Source organism: Coregonus clupeaformis, chromosome 1, assembly GCF_020615455.1.
Source record: "Coregonus clupeaformis isolate EN_2021a chromosome 1, ASM2061545v1, whole genome shotgun sequence".
In the NCBI taxonomy this organism is placed as follows: Eukaryota; Metazoa; Chordata; class Actinopteri; order Salmoniformes; family Salmonidae; genus Coregonus; species Coregonus clupeaformis.
Genome location: NC_059192.1, coordinates 62,779,178 through 62,801,748, shown reverse-complemented (window position 1 = coordinate 62,801,748; position 22,571 = coordinate 62,779,178). Strand labels below are relative to the sequence as shown.

General features: G+C 41.8%; 1 protein-coding gene across 3 annotated transcripts in view; it reads left to right on the top strand.

The window, feature by feature from the left end:
• Positions 1-22,571, top strand: part of LOC121571618 (pro-neuregulin-3, membrane-bound isoform-like) — a 576,634-nt gene that overhangs the window by 429,391 nt on the left and 124,672 nt on the right. For all 3 annotated transcript variants that reach the window (XM_041883204.2, XM_041883195.2, XM_041883186.2), the window contains exon 3: positions 18,599-18,672. In XM_041883204.2, the coding sequence (XP_041739138.2) occupies positions 18,599-18,672 (74 nt within the window). The remainder of the gene's footprint in view (positions 1-18,598; positions 18,673-22,571) is intronic.

The window sequence follows — 22,571 nt, the reverse complement described above, 5'->3', positions numbered from 1 at the left end:
ATAGTAATAATAGCACCTCATATTGCTATCTGACAGATAACTAGAGGCTAAAACTGACCTGGCTGTGGTAGCTACTAGCTAGTGTAGCTAATTCATTCACCTCAGTCGAGAGGGGATGAAACATTAGCTAACATTACATGTCAGTTACAATACTAGCTCAGCAATGTGAATAATACACTAGTTTAGTTTTTTTTATGTTAAGTTAAACAGCAGTTGCCTTGCCAGCTACATCAGTCAACTAAAGAGTAGCTTTAGTAGCTTGCTTTTACAACTCGGTGAAAGAGCGCAACACATACACACTGAACGATGCTCAACACTCTGTTTTGGTTCAGCCAGTCTTCCAGTAACTTTGCCTTCACACAGCCTGTCAGCCCACTCTGTGGTGTCCACGCGGTCCTAAATCTAGCCATCTGAACACTCCAAACAGCCTACCCGACCGCTCTGAGGAGTCCGCATGGTCCTAAAGCAAACCATTGACACTTTTTGTATCACATTGTAATAATAAAACTGGGGGGGACAAAAATGCTATTTCAGAATGTGGGGGGGACATGAACCCCCCGTCCCCAGTGAAAGTTGCACCCCTGGTTCCACGTCGACGTGGAAACAATATTGATTCAACCAGTGTGTGCCAGTGGCTTAGCATCAAACACTTCTGATTGAGCCGAGGGTGTGATATTGAGTATGCTTAAAAGTACAACCTGTAACTGAAAAGTGCTGCCACTGCACTTGTTTGTAAATTCAGGAGGTGGGTCTTGGCGAATGTAACTGTTTTTTTTTCAATTTTGCTTCTTGGCTGAATGTGTATGCTCTTTTTCAAGTTGCCGCTGGGGAAGTTGTAAACTGCAGCTGCAGCCTTCATGGACAGAGGAGATATTTTGAGTTATTGACACCTCCTTCTGAGTTTTACTCTGACCTAGGCATAGGTCTGTTTTGCGATTAAGAACAACTGTGTGGTCTGGAAGATAATATGTTCTTAAGCGGTCTATCAGAAGAAGACAGGCTTCCTCTGTAGAGCCAGGTTCCTCTGAAAGTTATTTCTTCCCTAGGATAGTATTTCATAGCCACTGTCGCCTTTGTGACAACTGCATTATACTAATGGTCTACTAGATCTTGTCTAGGATCAGGAGAGGTGAAACATGATGTGGTCTAGCCCACTTCAGGCAGAGACTATTAGCTTGTTGCACGTCACCTCCAAAGATAAGAGACATATTAATCCAGTTAGATCGCAGTGCTTTTATCCCTCATTCCATAAACGACTCGATAAACAGAACGAAAAGAAGAAAAAAAAGAAAATCTAATCAAAGTAAGTTAGGAAGGAGGGTGATATTAAGCACAAAGATAAGAGGGCTACTGATAAGGTGTTCCCACGGGGGGCCAGTATGAAAAACGAATGCACTCACTAATTGTAAGTCGCTCTGGATAAGAGCGTCTGCTAAATGACTAAAATGTCAATGTGTTAATAGGCAGGAGAGTGGGAGAGAGAATGAAGGAGAGATAAGGGCTGAATTTATAATAATTTATCTCTACTTTAATGGCATTTTAACCTCACAATGGGATATAATCATACAGCTTCTAATAATCAACTCCAGTAGTGGCACTTGTTGGGGACTTCCTGCAACTATAGAGGGTTGCCAGTTGACGTATGACGCCTCCTGGCAGCTATGTTGAAAGACCACCATATCAACTCTTTCGACAACAACAGCTGAGAGGCTACCCTAAGCTGCATGATAACAGGCCTAAAACTAGTTGATTCATCACCGTGGTCAATTTCTGTGCAGTATTTGGCTGCTCTAACAAGGCAGGAAAGACAATGGGAAACAAGTATTTTTACAGATTACCTGAAACACCAAGGAGATAAGACTCAATAACTGTCAGAAAAGCTAAGAAACCTTTTTGCCCATCAAGACCTGAACCCAGACGGCTGTCAGTACAAGGTCTGCTCCGATCATTTCATCACTGCTATGTCTGATCGATTTCAAGTTTAGTTTAGCTGTTATGCTGACCAGGTGTTAACAACAAGACTAAGTTAGCCAACATTTGCTAGCTAGATAGCTTGTAGTCTAGCTATTAGCGTGTGTCACGTGAGTTTCAAGTTTTGGGGAAGCTATTTTGTTCACTGTAAAATTGCACCTTTATAACTGTCACGGTCGTTGAACGGAGTAGACCAAGGCGCAGCGTGATGAGCGAACATACTAATATTTATTAAATGAAACCACAATAAACAACAAACAATAACGAAACGTGAAGTCCTTGGCTTGGACATAAACCATACGGAACAAGATCCCACAACTACTGTGGGAAAACAGCCTGTTTAAATGTGGTTCCCAATCAGAGACAACCAGCAACAGCTGACTCTCGTTGCCTCTGATTGAGAACCACTCTGGCCAACATAGAAACAGAACAACTAGAATATTAACATAGAACACAAACACATAGAATATACACACCCTGGCTCAACATATAGAGTCCCCAGAGCCAGGGTGTGACAGTACCCCCCCAAAGGCGCGGACTGCGACCGCGCCTAAACATAAACAAACCAGGGGAGGGCTGGGTGGGCATTCCTCCTCGGAGGCGGTTCCGGCTCCGGGCTTGACCACCACCCTTCAACCATCCCCCGTGGCGCCCCTGGTCCGGGTCTGGCCCCGCTGGCTGGAGCTGGACTGGACATCGTAGAAGCGGATTGCTTAGGCTCCGGTGTGGAGCAGCTGACCGGTACCTGACCAGGCACCGGTGACCCAGGCACGGGTTGTGCCGGACTGACGACGCGCACCCCTGGCTTGGTGCGTGGAGCAGGAACGGGCCGGACCGGGCTGACGATGCACACCCCTGGCTTGGTGCGTGGAGCAGGAACGGGCCGGACCGGGCTGACGATGCGCACCCCTGGCTTGGTGCGTGGAGCAGCAACGGGCCGGACCGGGCTGACGATATGCACCCCTGGCTTGGTGCGTGGAGCAGGAACGGGCCGGACCGGGCTGACGATGCGCACCCATGGCTTGGTGCGTGGAGCAGCAACGGGCCGGACCGGGCTGACGATGCGCACCCCTGGCTTGGTGCGTGGAGCAGGAACGGGCCGGACCGGGCTGGCGACGCGCACCATTAGCTTGGTGCAGGGAGCAGGAACAGGCCGGGCCGGGCTGGCGACGCGTACCATTAGCTTGGTGCGGGGGGCAGGAACAGGCCGGGCCGGGCTGGCGACGCGCACCGTAGGCTTGGTGCGAAGGGCAGGAACAGGCCGGGCCGGGCTGGCGACGCGCACCATTAGCTTGGTGCGGGGAGCAGGAACAGGCCGGGCCGGGCTGGCGACGCGCACCGTAGGCTTGGTGTGAGGGGCAGGAACAGGCCGGGCCGGGCTGGCGACGCGCACCGTAGGCTTGGTGCGGGGAGCAGGAACAGGCCGGGCCGGGCTGGCGACGCGCACCATCAACTTAGTGCGGGGAGCAGGAACGGGCCGGACCGGACTGGTACCGTCTCCTTCCATGGACGGCGATCCATCCCGGCCTGGATTTCCTCCCAGGTCCAGGACCCCTGCCCGTCCAATATCTGCTCCCACGTCCAGGCTGCCTGCTCCTGGACACGCTGCTTGGTCCTGGTATGGTGGGATCTTCTGACACGATTGTTGAACGGAGTAGACCAAGGCGCAGCGTGATGAGCGAACATACTTATATTTATTAAATGAAACCACGATAAACAATAACTAAACGTGAAGTCCTTGGCTTGGACATAAACCATACAGAAAAAGATCCCACAACTACTGTGGGAAAACAGCCTGTTTAAATGTGGTTCCCAATCAGAGACAACCAGCAACAGCTGACACTCGTTGCCTCTGATTGAGAACCACTCTGGCCAACATAGAAACAGAACAACTAGAATATTAACATAGAACACAAACACATAGAATATACACACCCTGGCTCAACATATAGAGTCCCCAGAGCCAGGGTGTGACAATAACAAAGGATTGCGTGCATCTATCATCGCATTTGCAGACTAATGTAAGCCTACTATTCCTAATGTGATTAGTAGATTGGATAGTCATAATTTAGGCTATTAATGAATGTGTGGTGGCATAGGCCTATAGGCTATATCAGAGACGTTTATTTCCTTTGCATGGGAAAAATATGGCCTTTGATAAACATGTCATGCAATTCTACTACACTTTATATGACATTAGCAGAATATTTTTTAATTAGATGGTAGCCTAGGCCTAATCTGCTGACACTGACAACAGATCAATAAAAACAACCTTGTCTTGAATACAACCATGTAATCTAGGGCTATGAAAAGGGGTCATGGCTATAAGGGATCCAGATTTTGTCAAATTACCGTCAAAGTTACTTTTTGGCATTTTAGCTAACCCTAACCATTTTCCTAACCTTAACCTAATTCTCCTATCCTACTGCGTTAATTATCCTAACCTGCTGCGTAAGTTCTTCTAATATGCTCAGAATATTCTAATATTACATTAATTTGACAAAAGCTGTACACCTTCTAGCCATGACCACAAAAAGGGAGACACAAATTGTACAATATGACGTCCATATAGCTGGAGGACATTATTGTCCAAAAAAACTCCTGTGGCACTGACCCAATGATAATTTTTTGAGAACTTGGTAACACTTAACTTGATATCTAGCGTCATAACACGTTATGACACGGTCATAACCATATCATAATATGTCATAACGACTGATATAACTTATCATAACCTGTCATAGCACTGTCATGACCCGTATATTTACACCTGTTGTGACAAATATTGCGTTATTTTATGGCTGGTTATGACACCTACATATTCAAACGTTTTTTCTCTGCCAAGAAGTTTCCTTTCGTTTGAAAGTTTGTTTCTTAAGTTCGTTGTTGTTGTAATGAATTCTTTACAGTCATGTATTTTTATTTATTTATATATTTTAAATAACTTGCAGAAAATACACTTTATGACACTGTCATAAAGCATTATGACCATTCAGTGTCACTTTACTTGAACTAAGAAAATACACTTTATGACACTGTCAAGCATTATTACCATCATAATCACACAAACCAGATAGGCCTATCATGTACATGCCCTTATGTTAGTCATCAGTCAAAAAGATGGTGTCTTGTCCTGCTCCTGAAATCTGCTCCTGCATTCATCCCAGTCATCAGAAACAGATAATTGGGGTAAGTGCATGTCTGACATCAATGTGTGTGCAATTACAATGATCATTTAAAATGGTCAATTTCAGAAAATGTTATAAACATACTGTTGACAAGTAGGCTATGGTGTAATGTTATGTTTTGCCCTGTGTGGTAGGTTTTGTGGGTTTTGACACTCTTATGTAGGTGTCATAACCAGCCATAAAATAACGCAATATATGTCACAACAGGTCTAAATATGTGTCATGACAGTGTTATGACAAGTTATGTCAGCTATTATGACATATTATGACATGGTTATGACCGTATTATAATATGTTATGACACGGGTGTCAAGTAAAGTGAGGGTGGCAGGTAGCTTAGTGGGTAAGAGCGTTGTGCCAGTAACTGAAAGGTCGCTGGTTCTAATCCCCGAGCCGACTAGGTGAAAAATCTGTCGATGTGCCCTTAAGCAAGGCACTTAACCCTAATTGCTCATGTAAGTCGCTCTGGATAAGAGCGTCTGCTAAATGACTAAAATGTCAATGTAAATGTTACCGATAACTTTATTCATAAGAGGAGGGGAAATGTATGGACATTACAGCAAAGGACAAAGGCCTCAATGGTATAGGACAACCTGCTGTGTTGACTTTTGGTTGTTCCAGCCTAACAATAGATTTAATCTTCGTATGACACTAAAACACCTGAATGAATTAAACACAACCAAACAATTACAGCAAGTGCCCTGATGGTATAGGTGACCTGAAGAAGTGATATTCTAACATCAGGTGTGCTTTTCATTTGTTTATGTACTGTAGGTTAGACACCCATGTCGACTGGATTCCCACTGTGAAGATGAGCAGTGCTGCAGCAGCATCAGTTTCTACTTCTACTACTTTGTGGTTTTCCAGATATGAAAAGAGACATCCCTCAGTTATACAAGATGGTTGTCATATGCTGTGCTTTGGTCAATCTTAATGATTCTGTTGTGCCATTTGAGTAGAGAGTACCTTCACCTTGTCGTCATGACAAAAATGCCTCCTTAAACCGTATGAATATATCAAATGTAATTTGGAACAACATGTAAAAGACTATTGTTTGTGATATTGTAAACATACTGTACTAGGCTATATTGTTGTATGAAATGAAAAGTATTTTGTGTCATCTCTGCTTTTCCTTACCCCATTGAATAAAATGTATTTCTTATAGCCTAACTAATCTTTCTTTCTTTTAAAATGTAAACACATTTACCATAGTCAATGTCATTGTTGTGGTAGTCTTAGGAAAACCATCTTCATTATCAAATTGACACCTCCAAGTGCAACTCAGACCTTCTGGGAGAAAAGTATTTGGCATTGAACTTGGTAGTAGTAGTTGTGTGTATGTTTTAAGATAGGGATCCCATCATCTCCTGCTTCCAGACATTTCACCACCTTGAATACAAAGTTTGGATTTGCACTAAACTATTTAATGTCAGCACAAGGCATGTACAGTACAACATCTACTATAATGATTAGCCCAATATGCATTGTCTACTGGTATCGTTTTTAAATTGAGAACATATAGCTCAACAATCTGTTAACATTGTGTGAATTAAGCTATTCTCTGCTTCAGATGCACAATGTCAAGGGGTGCATTGCAAATGCCCATAAGGATAATGCCATCATACTGTAGGCCAGTGGATCCCAACGCCAGTCCTCGAGTACCAATAACAGCATACAGTTTTATTGTAGCCCCGGACTAGCACACTTGATTAAATTTGTTAACTAATCATCAGGCCCTCAATGAGTTGAATCAGGTATGTTTGTCCGTGGCTATAACAAAAATGTATGCTGTTGGGGTACACAAGGACTAGAGTTGGGAACCACTGATGTAGGCCTATGGCTCCATTGGCGTTGCATGCCATTATCAGCTGCAAAATTGGTTCACATGGCTGATATCCTGAAAAAATAGTGACAATCAAATAAAACTAATTGGAGCGCTTACGACTGAACAAAAAGGTAATGTTAATTTGAGAATACAACACAGAAACACAGACAAATTAGAGACAGATTCCCTTCCGCTCTTTATTGCAGGATTACGATCTGTGATTAATCAACATCGACACTAGTTAATCTTGAATAATACTTTTAACAATTAAACATTTAACGTCAAAGAATCAACACTACTTCATATAATTTCAAAGTGTAAGTTAACTCATATGTAAAGGTTAGACATCATAGTGACAAGTAGGCTATTTTTACTAAAGCATAGTTTCAAGGGAACAAAAAAAGTCAATACCAGAGGTAGCCAACATCACTCCACTGATCCCTGATCTACTGGGTGAGCAGAATTCGGTTCCAGCCCAGCAATAGCACACTTGATTATCAACTAATTATGTTTGATAAATTGAATCAGGTGTGTTAGTGCTGGGCTGGAACAGAAGCCTGCAGGGTTGGCCTGCTCCAGTTGAAATACATTTATACATTGTGTGTGACTTTTAAACTGTAAGCCAGAAATCTTTCTGATTGAGAGGGGGTCAAATACTTATTTCCCTCATTAAAATGCAAATAAATTTTTGACATGCGTTTTTCTGGATTTTGTTGTTGTTATTCTGTCTCTCACTGTTCAAATAAACCTACCATTAAAATTATAGACTGATCATTTCTTTGTCAGTGGGCAAACGTACAAAATCAGCAGGGGATCAAATACTTTTTTTCCCTCACTGTACCCACTTTTTCCTCCAAACATAACGATGGTCATTATGGCCAAACAGTTCTATTTTTGTTTCATCAGACCAGAGGACAAAACGTACGATCTTTGTCCCCATGTGCAGTTGCAAACTGTAGTTTGGCTTTCTTATGGCAGTTTTGAAGGAGTGGCTTCTTCCTTGCTGAGCGGCCTTTCAGGTTATATCGATATAGGACTCGTTTTACTGTGGATATAGATACTTTTGTACCTGTTTCCGCCAGCATCTTCACAAGGTCCTTTGCTGTTGTTCTGGGATTGAGTTTCACTTTTCGCACCAAAGTACGTTCATCTCTAGGAGACAGAACGCATCTCCTTCCTGAGCGGTATGACGGCTGCGTGGTCCCATGGTGTTTATATTTGTGTACTACTGTTTGTACACATGAACGTGGTACCTTCAGGCATTTGCAAATTGCTCCCAAGGATGAAACTACAATTTTTTTTCTGAGGTCTTGGCTGATTTCTTTTGATTTTCCCATGATGTCAAGCAAAGAAGCACTGAGTTTAAAGTTAGGCCTTGAAATACATCCACAGGTACACCTCCAATTGACTCAAATTATGTCAATTAGCCTATCAGAAGCTTCTAAAGCCATGACATCATTTTCTGGAATTTTCCAAACTGTTTAAAGGCACAGTCAATTTAATGTATGTAAACTTCTGACCCACTGGAATTGTGATACAGTGAATTATAAGTGAAATAGTCTCTGCAAACAATTGTTGGAAAAATTACTTGTGTCATGCACAATGTAGATGTCCTAACCGACTTGCCAAAACTATAGTTTATTAACAAGACATTTGTGGAGTGGTTGAAAAATGAGTTTTAATGACTCCAACCTAAGTGTATGTAAACCTCCGACTTCAACTGTATAATCCATGGTATACAAGGATGTACCCTTATTCTCTTGGGACATTCATTGGGACCTCTTCATCTGCAGACAAGGTTTCATGGCTCTCTGTATCTGAGGACAGAAAACATCACAAAGAAACAGGCTGCATTATACTCAAATTAGACAGCACTGAATATTATGTTGCTATATCTCTCTGTCCTCATAGTTTTTCTGGCTAGGGACTTTCTCGCTCTGCCATATCCAGAGGAGCCTACTCTCCCTTCTCTGACAGCTGGAACTGCTAGCTAATCCTTTCACCCTCTTTCATGGCTGTTAGCTAGCTAGCTAGCTACAAATGCAATTAGTTACAATGATTAAAACATCAAGATAGCTAGCTAACTAGTTAATATGAAGTTAGCTAGCTTGTGATATTTAATTCACTTAGCTAGCTATACAGTATGTAAAGTTAGCTAGCTAGTGCTCATTAGGTTAGCAGCTCATTTGAGTTAGCCTACACACTAAGTTCCTGTAGCAAACTAGCTAGCTAATAATACATTGTTTTTGATCATTTTCCAAATATATTTACTTACTTGAATAGGTTCACCCACTGCCTCTTCTCTACGTTTCCGGTGGAAGCAAAACGCAGCCAGCCATGTGGACGATTGGTGGACTTCCACAAGACAGCAGTCTCTGGTCTTCCAACATGGTGCCTGGTGTGGTTGCTAGGTGATTTGTGACACAACTGCAAGCCCTCTATAGAATGTTCAATATGTCCTCTCACTGTTGGAAAGGCAAAAGTCTCTCTGATAGGAACATAGAATTCATCATCTTGGTGTGCCACATTTTCTTCCTCACTGCTAGAGGCGTGGGACTGTCAGCTTCCATGCTGAGCCCTGTTGGATTTGCCCGGGGGTGAACAGGGAACATCAGCAAAGTCATGCAAAAAAAAAAATTCTGGTCTGCTAGCAACGATTTCCTCCCAGTTGAAAGGCTGCGGAGGTGCAGGTGATACAGAAAGACAGGCTGAGAGTGAAAGAGGGCTCACCTTCGCTAGGCTGCCATCTATACATATTTCACTTGGCATGATTTATTTAAACCACAGCAAACAATAATATTGTTAGCAAACAATAAGCAGGACCAACGTGTAGTAGACAATGACTGTGAACTTGGACCAGCGGCATAGAAATGACCTGTTTGTCTCACCTTAATGTGTTTAACCTTGTGAGGAGCTGGTTATCAGGTGTATTGTTGTAGTGTGACATCTTACCTGTGAATCCAGGTGCTTATGAGAGACTAATTTGTACAACAAAGACATCAAATTAATTTAGAAATGATATCTTCTCTGTGATGTGAGTTTGTGGATTTGATTATGGAATTAATAATGTGTCTGGGAACAATTAAGATGAAAGTGTCTCAAACAACTGTCTGGAAGACTCTCTGTTTGGAACTTTGTGGAATTGGTTGGTGCAGAATCAAATGTCTGTTTTCAACAGTACCATGGCACTAGTTGTTCACACTGTGCACTAAAGTATGGAACATGTATGCACTCACTAACTGTAAGTCGCTCTGGATAAGAGTGTCTGCTAAATGACTAAAATGTAAAATGTAAAGAGAAGTCTCAGTAACGTAAGGTGTGACATCTCCTCACAGCTAGGGCTGTTGTGGTGACCTTATTTATTAAATTCTACGTGGCCATTGAGTCATGGTAATCTCTTCTTATGCACTCTGGACATGAATTAGTAGTACCCAACTCACTAACAATGATCAGGTCACTAATGGCCTGGTACTCAGGGCTATATTGTCCCTCTAACCACTCTGACATCAATGCAAATGCAATGGAATATCACATCAAACACTTATCATCAAAACAGTATGTGCTTTTAAAACTCACCTCACTGTGATTGATCAATTTGAAGAAAGAAGTTAAACAATTGGTTGAAACTGAGTGGAAAACATGGTGGTTGTGGATGTTGTTTCAAAGCCTAACACAACAAAATGGACAGCACTTTCTAAGGTGATGATTAATTCAAAACACTCATATGCATATTAGAGCTTATGCATAAGCATAGGCCTATTTATGAGCCCAAGCCCGAAAAGAAATCCTGAATTAAAATAATGATTGTGCAGTTATACAATAAATAACCTACTGCATATTACATATGGCTGTGACGGAGTGTGAATGAAGGAGTCAGGCGCAGGAGGTAAAATACCGAAGTCCAGAGTTTATTCCGTTTACATAAATCAAACGCCCAAAGCGTCAAACGAAACTATTACAAGGGAAACATCCACCTTGACATAAACACAGTGAATAGTAGCTCAACCGAGCTACACACTCTCACAACAAACAATCACTCACAAAGACAAGGGGAACAGAGGGAACACTTATACACATACTAATTAGGGGAATGAGCACCAGGTGTGTGTGATTGACAAGACATGACAAGTGGAGTGTTGAGAATGGAATCGGCAGTAGCTAGTACTCTGGTGACGACGAACGCCGAAGCCTGCCCGAACCAGGAGAGGGGGCAGCCTCGGCGGAAGTCGTGACAGTGGCAGAAAAACATTTTTTAAATACTGATTTAAGATACAGTATCTTTTGTACATAATTGGTCTAGCCTAAATTAAACATATTCAGATTTAGCCTACAATTATAGTGAATTTGATTTTGAATAGCCTAGTAATAGGGCATTTTTTATGTTTTAATACCTAATAAACTGACACATTACCTTTAGCTACAGAATATCTCACCACTGTGAGTTTCCATCTCCTCCCCTCTCTCCTTCATTCCTTTCTCCAGCGCGCAGAGAAAGGGGCTGTCAACAGTTTAATGAAATATGTTTAGTTTTGAAAGCATGTTACTATCGATGTTCAAGAACAGATTTAGCTTGGTTTCCCTAATTAAGCACTGGGTAGCTGCAGGAACAGGGTTGGCGAGCCCATGGCATACAGAGTTTGGGTGGAATATCACCTGTGGCGCAGAGAAATCACCTGAGTAGCCTACCCAACATGAGTGGAAAATGTACTGGCGGGAAAGTGGCCTACATTCGCTATTCCAGTGCATATGCATGACATGTCTTTTTTGTCTTGCCCTGTTCTTGCCCATTTAATAATGGGACATTCTAAATCAACACTAATTTTACATATTAGTAAATACAAGATTAAATTGAGAATAGTCTGATGGGTCAAAATATGATCACTTGATGAGAGAACAGCGTGTGCAGCCTGAGGCAAGGAACAGAGCACAAGCTTTTTTTTTGCGACTTTCTCAAATCATCAATAGCCTATAGTCGCATCATGCAGCCCATATATGTTTTGATTTCCAAGGCATTCTAAGGTTTGTATCATTCACAACTAAAGTTGCCAAATAACTGTAAAACTAGGGTATAGGACTTGTTTCAAACTATCACTTTTACGCTCCACTTCATATACGCCCAATCTAGCTCCGGAATGGGAAAAATATCCATTCTATTTTATTCAGCTAAGTTCAATTATGTTCTTCTTACTATAAAATCATATAATATAAAATAATGACACAGGACTTGTGTATGTTGTCTGCGAAAGTGAAAGTGTATGTTGTCTGCGAAATGAACTAGCCTACAGCCTATGGCATGGCGCATAGCCAGATAACATACAGTAGGCCAACTCATATTCTGTTCTTCTGAAATACATTTTCTTCATATCATAATGTTTCTTTAGACCTGCCTAAAATAATGCATTTATTGTGATGGTGTATATTCAATTGATTTATTAGAATGTAGATGTTCCAAAGGCGCACATCAGCGTCTTGTTGCAGCTTGTGTGTGTGGCGCCTGGAGATGCTAAAGGTGTTTATGTTAATTAACTGTTGATTAGCATGAGACTGGCATACTTTTGCATGACAATAACTAGCTGACAAAATTTAAAGTTTTCAAAATTGGAGGTGAAGTAGGGTCTCACCTTACTCCCTGACTGGTGACATTGTAAGAGCTGTGTGATGAGGGGGCCATGGAAAGCATTGAATGGTGTGGTGCTTGCACCTGCCTTCAGGCTACATCTCACCTAACAAAGTCCAAAGCACTGAGGGACTCACCTTGTCAGCACGCCTATCTCTCCTCCTCCTCCTCATTCTGGTCTTCTCTGGCTCCCACCCTGTTGTGACTGAGACATAGCATCTCAGATGCATTTCAATCACTCCGTCTGGGAAATATGAAAAGCGACTCCTTCGACTCTGAAACAGTAACCATAGACAAATTATATTCCTGGACTATTATTAAAAACAAACGTGTCTATATAATTGAAGGTAGATGTGATCAGTTTAGGCCTCCTTTACAAATAAATTGTACTCTGTTGGCTAAATGTGTGATCAAAGAAAGTTATTGCCAATTAACTCTGGAGTATGATTGGATACATTTTACCAAATGGAATAATGAGCAGTGTATGGAGAGAAACTTGTTGATTATTATTTTTTTTTTCAACCTGTTGGTATTACCAAGTATTGGACAAATGTAGCCTGTTCTTGTACGAAACTGTGGTTGACACTCCCAGCTCTATACACACATACAACTCCCTGCCCGAGACTGTTTTCAATCCATGTGTGCTCCCTTCTCACTGTGTCTCCTCTTTACCTGTCTCCCACTCCATTTATCATCTGTTTGTCAATAAAATAATTTCAAAATATGAAAGGAGAGTGACTCTCCACTCTCCTATAAAAATAAAACATAAAAAAGTATCCTGCAAACCTTCATCTAACTACAAACATGAAGGATACCACATGCAGTAAGAGCCACAGATATAGATATTTTCAGAGAGTGCTATACTTACTTGAGCACGAAACCGTAGTAGCTTTAAAGTGTGTAATACTGTGCAGCCGTCTTCATCGACCTGGCCAAGGCTTTTGACTTTGTCAATCACTGCATTCTTATTGGAAGACTAAATAGCCTTGGTTTCTCAAATGACTGCCTCGCCTGGTTCACCAACTACTTCTCAGATATAGTTCAATGTGTCAAATCGGAGGGGCTGTTGTCTGGACCTCTGGCAGTCTCTATGGGGGTGCCACAGGGTTCAATTCTCGGGCCGACTCTATTCTCTGTGTATATCAATGATGTTTCTCTTGCTGCTGGTGACTCTCAGATCCACCTCTACGCCGACGACACCATTTTGTATACATCTGGCCCTTCATTGGACACTGTGTTAACAAACCTCCAAACGAGCTTCAATGCCATACAACACTCCTTACGTGGCCTCCAACTGCTCTTAAACGCTAGTAAAACTAAATGCATGCTCTTTTATCGAACGCTGCTTGCACCCGCCCGCACGACTAGAATCACTACTCTCGGCGGGTCTGATTTAGAATATGTGGACAACTACAAATACCTAGGTGTCTGGTTAGACCGTAAACTCTTCTTCGAGACTCACATTAAGCATCTCCAATCCAAAATTAAATCTAGAATTGGCTTCCTAATTCACAACAAAGCCTCCTTCACTCATGCTGCTAAACATGCCCTCGTAAAACTGATGACTATCCTACCGATCCTTGACTTCGGCGATGTCATTTACAAAATAGCTTCCAACACTCTACTCAGAAAATTGGATGTAGTCTATCACATTGCCATCCGTTTTGTCACCAAAGCCCCATATACTACCCACCATTGTGACCTGTACGCTGTCGTTGGCTGGCCCTCACTACAAATTCGTCGCCAAACCCACTGGCTCCAGGTCATCTATAAATCACTTCTAGGCAAATCCCCGCCTTATCTTAGATCATTGGTCACCATAGCAACACCCACCCATAGTATGCATTCCAGCAGGTATATCTCACTGGTCATCCCCAAAGCCAACACCTCCTTTGGCTGCTATTCCTTCCAGTTCTCTGCTGCAAATAACTGGAACGAACTGCAAAAATCTCTGAAGTTGGAGACACTTATCTCCCTCACTAACTTTAAGCATGAGTTGTCAGAGCAGCTTACTGATCACTGCACCTGTACACAGCCCATCTGTAATTAGCCCACCCAACTACCTCATCCCCATATTGTTATTTACATTGTTATTTATTTTGCTCATTTGCACCCCAGTATCTCTATTTGCACATCATCTTCTGCACATCTATCACTCCAGTGTTAATACTAAATTGTAATTATTTTGCACTATGGCCTATTTATTGCCTTACCTCCATAACTTACTACATTTGAACACACTGTATATAGATTTTCTATTGTGTTATTGACTGTACGTTTTGTTTATTCCATATGTAACTCTGTGTTGTTGTTGTTTTTATCGCACTGCTTTGCTTTATCTTGGCCAGGTCGCAGTTGTAAATGAGAACTTGTTCTCAACTGGCCTACCTGGTTAAATAAAGGTGAAATACAAATAAAAAGGGCTAGATGGAAACTCCAGAGCATAGGGAACGTAAGGGCCAAGCCACTTGTCATCCCTGTGTAGGTGTCAAGCTGCCCCGTTGAGCCAGATGGCTCGCTCCGCTCTTGAGAAAATGACTCTCTGAGAATCCTTCTTCAGCTCCAACTGTTCCAGCAGGTCTCCTAACCTGAGAGCGCAGGTGGAATGAACCCTAGTCATGTGGCTAATAGTTATTGCTACCCTTGCGCTGGGTCAAGCCCACTTGGCCATGCGGTATAAGGTTTTGTGAAGTGAAGCGGCTAAGAGGACAGAGTGAAGACAATATACTGTATATCCATTGCCCACTTTGCCCAGAATGAAATGTTATGCTCAGAAATTGGCATGCAATCTGGTAGGTTATACAATAGTTGAAAAGTCCTGTCAAAGCTGTAGAAATGTATTGTAGTGCCCCATCTTTATATAGATCTTCACGCTTGACTCAGGGCAGTTCCTGCACATCCGACTGCAGATTTAATGTCCAGACGGGAACATGAGCAGAAATTGTTTGGATGCACAATCTATTTGGTGTCGCTTGGCACAGAGAATTGCTTTTTCAAAATGTTTTTTTTTTTTTCTACATCTGTTGTTAAATCAAGGGGCATGATGAATGTCTACTGTATTTTAAAGGCACACAAACCCAAAATAGCACTTAAACAATAAAGAGGAAGAATTATTGACCAAAATAAAGAGCATATAGTACACGAATAGCCAGCAAGTGATTTACTGCTCCCTCTCTCTTGCACGTATGCTCTCTCTCTCTCTCTCTCTCTCTCTCTCTCTCTCTCTCTCTCTCTCTCTCTCTCTCTCTCTCTCTCTCTCTCTCTCTCTCTCTCATTTCATTTCATATAGTACACGAGTAGCCAGCAAGTGATTTACTGCTCCCTCTCTCTTGCACGTATGCTCTCTCTCTCTCTCTCTCTCTCTCTCTCTCTCTCTCTCTCTCTCTCTCTCTCTCTCTCTCTCTCTCTCTCTCTCTCTCTCTCTCTCTCTCTCTCTCTCTCTCTCTCTCTCTCTCTCTCTCTCTCTCTCTCTCTTTCTCTCTCATTTCATTTCAATTTAAGGGGCTTTATTGGCATGGGAAACATATGTTTACATTGCCAAAGCAAGTGAAATAGATAATAAACAAAAGTGAAATAAACAATAAAAAATTAACAGTAAACTTTACATTCACAAAAGTTCCAAAATAATAAAGTAATGTCAAGTGTCATGTTATGTCTATATACAGTGTTGTAATGATGTGTAAATAGTTAAAGTCTCTCTCTCTCTCTCTCTCACTCACTCACTCTCTCACACATGCTCATACACCAGGCGGTCTCTCCTCCAGATGCTTCAGTTTAGGAAATATGGCATGTATACTTGTGTGCTACAGTGTAAACATTACTAAGGCAGGTTTGATTGAATCCGACAGCTAGAGGCAGATCTTCCTAAATTGTATCTGTTACTATGTGTAGCTAACTCTGTGTAATAAGATTATCTCCTTTAGTCAGTGTTCAAAGCTAACACCTCTCAGCCCCCTGGGATTATACCACCTCAGCCTAATTAAAGGCCCACTGCCTACAGCAGCACAAAGAGCTCAGATGCTAACCAGGCTAAATGTTATTTTCACCAGATCAAACTTAAGGCACTTAGCTGACATTTCCCAATGTCCACCATTTAATAATTCAAATAATCTACAAGAGTACGACCAATTCAATGAATGTGCTTTTGTGCTTTAATAGGCTAAATCATAATTGTAGTCTATGCTATGATAAAACGCAATAGTGTCATACCATTTTGATGTTTGTCTCTAAAGTCATGAAAAGATCTGAACAACAAGAAATGATACACTGGAGTACAATACTGTATGAAAGTACAGTAGACTAAATTATATTGTTTTATACTACACAAAATAGTTTTCCATACGTCAACTTCTGAACTTTTCCATTTCAGTGTGACTTGCGGTGCTACTTGAGTCTGTTGATGCCCTGCACATGTTGTGATGTGTGTGTTCTCCACATCCTCGGCTAAACCCGACAGCTTGAGGCCTTAAATTTATATTTATCTCCTGTCTACGGAGCTTTGTGCGTCAGGCTCCATTGGTTAGTGATATCTACACCTCGTTCTACAAACCCCCTCCCCTGTTTGTTCCTGCTAATTAATGACTGTGACGCTAATTAAAACCAGAGCAGCTCTCAATACCTTCTGCCTCCTTCAGAGAAACAATCACATGTCCATTTACTTTTCTCAGAGCCTAATGAATATTCTAGTGCAGGTTTTCAGGCGAGAAACGCAGTGGCAGGAAACTGTGCCGAGTGGGAGAGAGTGTGGCGTCGTAACCAGAGGGCAACTTGACAGAGACAGAGGAAGGAGACGGGCCTGCCATGAGAATAGTGGGACCGAATATGCAATGAAAAACACATGTACAGTACGCACATAATCCCCAAAAATATATGCACATACATTTCCCATTATACAAATAAATACTATGACCGTTCACAAATATACATTTAAAGGACACTGATTCTTCTAAACATTCTCATGCATTTACCGGAGAAAACATTTACATTGTTTGGTCTTAGGTCCAAGACAGACAGGCATTAGACAAGATAAGGAGAGATAATAATTTGATAAACCTGCTTGCTAAGCAACCCGCTGAGCCCATTTGAAACACCCTGTAGTTTTATTGTGTTGCACCTCTCTCAAGGAATCGGAGTGGACACACAATTATCTGAATGATAACATGTTAAATCTGTCGAAGCCGTGTGCACTGTGGTGTGTGTGTGTGTGTGTGTGTGTGTGTGTGCGTGTGCACATGCGTATGTATTAAGCTCTAATCCCTCTGTCTCTCTCCTCTTTACCACCCTCTGGTTTCTTCAGACTGTTTAATCACAGCGTCTTGCTCCCTCTCGCTTACACAGTTCGTCCTAATGACCGTGCTGTTCTTGCCCTCCCTACCGCCACCATCAAAACTTATCTGCTTCTCCTCCAATTTGTGCAACGAGGGGGCATCTTCTTGAAGTTTTAAGATAGTTAGGATCGCCACATCGGCTGTCAGGGAAACTGCTAATTGACCAAGAGATTCCAGAGAATGAAAAATACATCTTTGTTAAAAGTCACCGGTTTGCAAGTTTCATATTATGTTCTCTGAACCTAGTAGGATGGTACATGCTTAGCATTATATGCAGTTTTTGTGCTCTGTGTGGAAAGGTCATACAGTATACACATTATGTGTGTGCTTCAGAGGTTGGTCCTGAGGACATGTTTCTATAGTATGTTACTAACTGCCTGACACTGGGATTAGAGCTGAGAGCTTCTGAGAAGTAGAAGAGCAAGAGGGAGAGATAGGAAGAGGGAAAAAGTGAGCAAATAGAAAAGGAAGATGGATTCAATGCATATTTTATTTGTTATGCTCCTGGCCATCTGACACAGATATAATAGATTTGAGCTTGAACGATACTTGTGTCATGAAACAGCATATTCAGTTGCCAGCAATCTCTTACAGCCTTTAACCAAATTTCTCAAACCCTGCTTCACCCCAAGTTCCCAATGTGTTGACTGACATGTATTTTTATTTACAGGTGTAAAGAAGGCTACCAAGGTATACGATGCGACCAGTTCCTGCCCAAGACGGACTCCATCTTATCTGATCCAAGTAAGATACTTTCCTTAATCATCTCATGAGAACTAAACACAAACTCCGGACATAGTGACTGTTATTGCACCCCATTGTTTCCATGGCTTCAGGTCTACATTTATATTAGATAAGCTAAACATGAACATTAAAGGGCATTGTCTGTTCTCAAGTGTCAAAGTGCATAGTCTGTACTTAAAGAGTGAAGGGTCCAATCAGTAATCTTTCTCTGTTTTATTACCCTGTTCTAATAGAAACACTTTGACTATGGGGTCCCCACTGATGCTCTATGTACACTATGCTCATGTTTGCCATGATTAGGAAAAGAACACATGACTAAAATAATCTCCTTGCCAGTTTCTGAAGAAATCAATCTGTCTCTAACTGTGGATGATCTCTCCATTCATCACACCTAAACTCCCAGCCTGGTCTTTTAGACTAGACTTAACATTGTAAATGTAAATCTGGGACACTTAAATTAATATGATATGTTATGTTTGGTATGGTTACATAAGACAGATTGTTACTTAAGGCAAAAACGAAAGTAGGGTGGTTGGTTGTGGTGGATGGGGTGGGGTGGGCATATAACGCAAATGTCTAGCAACCCAAAGGTTGCGGATTTGAATCTTATCACAGACAACTTCAGCATTTTAGCTAATTATCAACTTTTCAACTACTTACTACTTTTTAGCTACTTTGCAACTACTTCACATGTTAGATAACCCTTCCTTTAACCCTAACATAACCATTTTAGCTAACCCTTCCCATAACCCTAAACTTAACCCTTTAACCTAACTCCTAAACTTAAACTTAACCCTAACCTTAACCCTAACCCCTAACCATAAAACCTAGCCTCGCTAATGTTAGCCAGCTAGCTAACGTTAGCCACCTAGCTAGAATATGTACATTTTGCGAATTCGTAACATATCATATGAATTGTAATACGTAACATATCAAATGGAATGGGTGATGGACATCCACAAATTAATACATACCATACAAAACATAACCTATCATACTAATTGGAGTGTCTCGGATTTACATACAGAATAATATGAAATGCTCTGAGACCAGGTTGAAACTCCCCCCAACAGAACATACCAGTTAAGCTAGTGCAGTCCTATCGAAGCAGATACAGTGGGGAGAACAAGTATTTGATACACTGCCGATTTTGCCGATTTTCCTACTTACAAAGCATGTAGATGTCTGTAATTTTTATCATAGGTACACTTCAACTGTGAGAGACGGAATCTAAAACAAAAATCCAGAAAATCACATTGTATGATTTTTAAGTAATTAATTTGCATTTTATTGCATGACATAAGTATTTGATCACCTACCAACCAGTAAGAATTCCGGCTCTCACAGACCTGTTCGTTTTTCTTTAAGAAGCCCTCCTGTTCTCCACTCATTACCTGTATTAACTGCACCTGTTTGAACTCATTACCTGTATAAAATACACCTGTCCACACACTCAATCAAACAGACTCCAACCTCTCCACAATGGCCAAGACCAGAGAGCTGGACATCAGGGATAAAATTGTAGACCTGCACAAGGCTGGGATGGGCTACAGGACAATAGGCAAGCAGCTTGGTGAGAAGGCAACAACTGTTGGCGCAATTATTAGAAAATGGAAGAAGTTCAAGATGACGGTCAATCACCCTCGGTCTGGGGCTCCATGCAAGATCTCACCTCGTGGGGCATCAATGATCATGAGGAAGGTGAGGGATCAGCCCAGAACTACACGGCAGGACCTGGTCAATGACCTGAAGAGAGCTGGGACCACAGTCTCAAAGAAAACCATTAGTAACACACTACGCCGTCATGGATTAAAATCCTGCAGTGCACGCAAAGGTCCCCCTGCTCAAGCCAGCGCATGTCCAGGCCCGTCTGAAGTTTGCCAATGACCATCTGGATGATCCAGAGGAGAAATGGGAGAAGGTCATGTGGTCTGATGAGACAGTTATTGAGCTTTTTGGTCTAAACTCTACTCGCCGTGTTTGGAGGAAGAAGAAGGATGAGTACAACCCCAAGAACACCATCCCAACCGTGAAGCATGGAGGTGGAAACATCATTCTTTGGGGATGCTTTTCTGCAAAGGGGACAGGACGACTGCACCGTATTGAGGGGAGGATGGATGGGGCCATGTATCGCGAGATATTGGCCAACATCCTCCTTCCCTCTGTAAGAGCATTGAAGATGGGTCGTGGCTGGGTCTTCCAGCATGACAACGACCCGAAACACACAGCCAGGGCAACTAAGGAGTGGCGCCGTAAGAAGCATCTCAAGGTCCTGGAGTGGCCTACCCAGTCTCCAGACCTGAACCCAATAGAAAATCTTTGGAGGGAGCTGAAAGTCCGTATTGCCCAGCGACAGCCCCGAAACCTGAAGGATCTGGAGAAGGTCTGTATGGAGGAGTGGCCCAAAATCCCTGCTGCAGTGTGTGCAAATCTGGTCAAGACCTACAGGAAACGTATGATCTCTGTAATTGCAAACAAAGGTTTCTGTACCAAATATTAAGTTCTGCTTTTCTGATGTATCAAATACTTATGTCATGCAATAAAATGCAAATTAATTACTTAAAAATCATACAATGTGATTTTCTGGATTTTTTATTAGATTCCGTCTCTCACAGTTGAAGTGTACCTATGATAAAAATTACAGACCTCTACATGCTTTGTAAGTAGGAAAACCTGCAAAATCGGCAGTGCATCAAATACTTGTTCTCCCCACTGTATGTCCTGCCTTGATGATGAAGTGATAAAATGCCCTCTGGAATATAACAGAGAGGCACAGGAGAAATGTCCTTGAAAAATATGACATTTATTCTCAATAGCTGTCTATCTCCTTTCATTAGTGTGTGCACAATGTGTGGGTGTGTGTACTGTACAGTGAGATAAAAGGAAAGTGAAAAAACTGTTTTAAAGGAACATAGTTGTTTCTTTCATTTGAGTATATGTGCTAGGGTAGGACTGTTGAATTGACCATATTACCGCCACACCGGCAGTTATGAGTAGGGCTGTTATGGTGACCGTATTGCTGTGTGGCGGTCACGAGTCATGACTAGGGCTGTTGTGGTGACCGTATTACCGGCACACAGGCGGTCAGGAGTAATGAAGGCAGTAAAATTCCACGTGACCGTTTAGTCACAGTAATTACGCTTCTCCAAGCTCTAATGCTGCTGATGGTCATTAGTAGCTTGCCAAACGTGCTAACTGCCTGGTACTCAGCACTCTATTGTCCCTCTAATCACTCTGACATCAATGCAAATGTATTCGAAAATCTAATCAAACACTTCATGAGCTCATGTTGCGCAACATTTTAATAGGTTTCCAAATTGCGCGAGAAAGCAGAGTGATGGCCTCTATTACAAAGAGGAGGATCGCATCAGCTTTCTATAGGCTAGGCCTACTATATTTATTTCTCAACTTTCCTAATATTAAGCACAATAAGCTTATCTGTACAACAGGAGTATAGCCTACCTGTCTGGCATGAAAATGAACCACGGGAAAAACGTCCTCCATTCGTTATTTAAGTGCAGAGATTACATGTATTTTTTCCCCTGCCCCTGTTTCAAGACAGGTGCATGATAATAGTCCATTCTAAATCAAAATGAATTTCACACTTATATTATTTAGTATATGTAAAGACAAGATTAAATCAAAAATAGTCTGATGGGTGACAATATTAGCTTATGACTTGTGAATTATATATTATCTCTTGTGAATGATGCCCAGCTTAAGGCAAGAAACAATGCCTTATTGTTTTTACTTTTTCGAATCATAGTCGCACACCACATGTAGCCTAGCCAATAGGCCTATATGTTTTGATAAGGTTTGTATCACAACTAAAGTGGCCAAATAACTTCTTAAAATTAAGCATATTAATCTGCTTTACAAGGGTTGTAGAGCCTAACTGG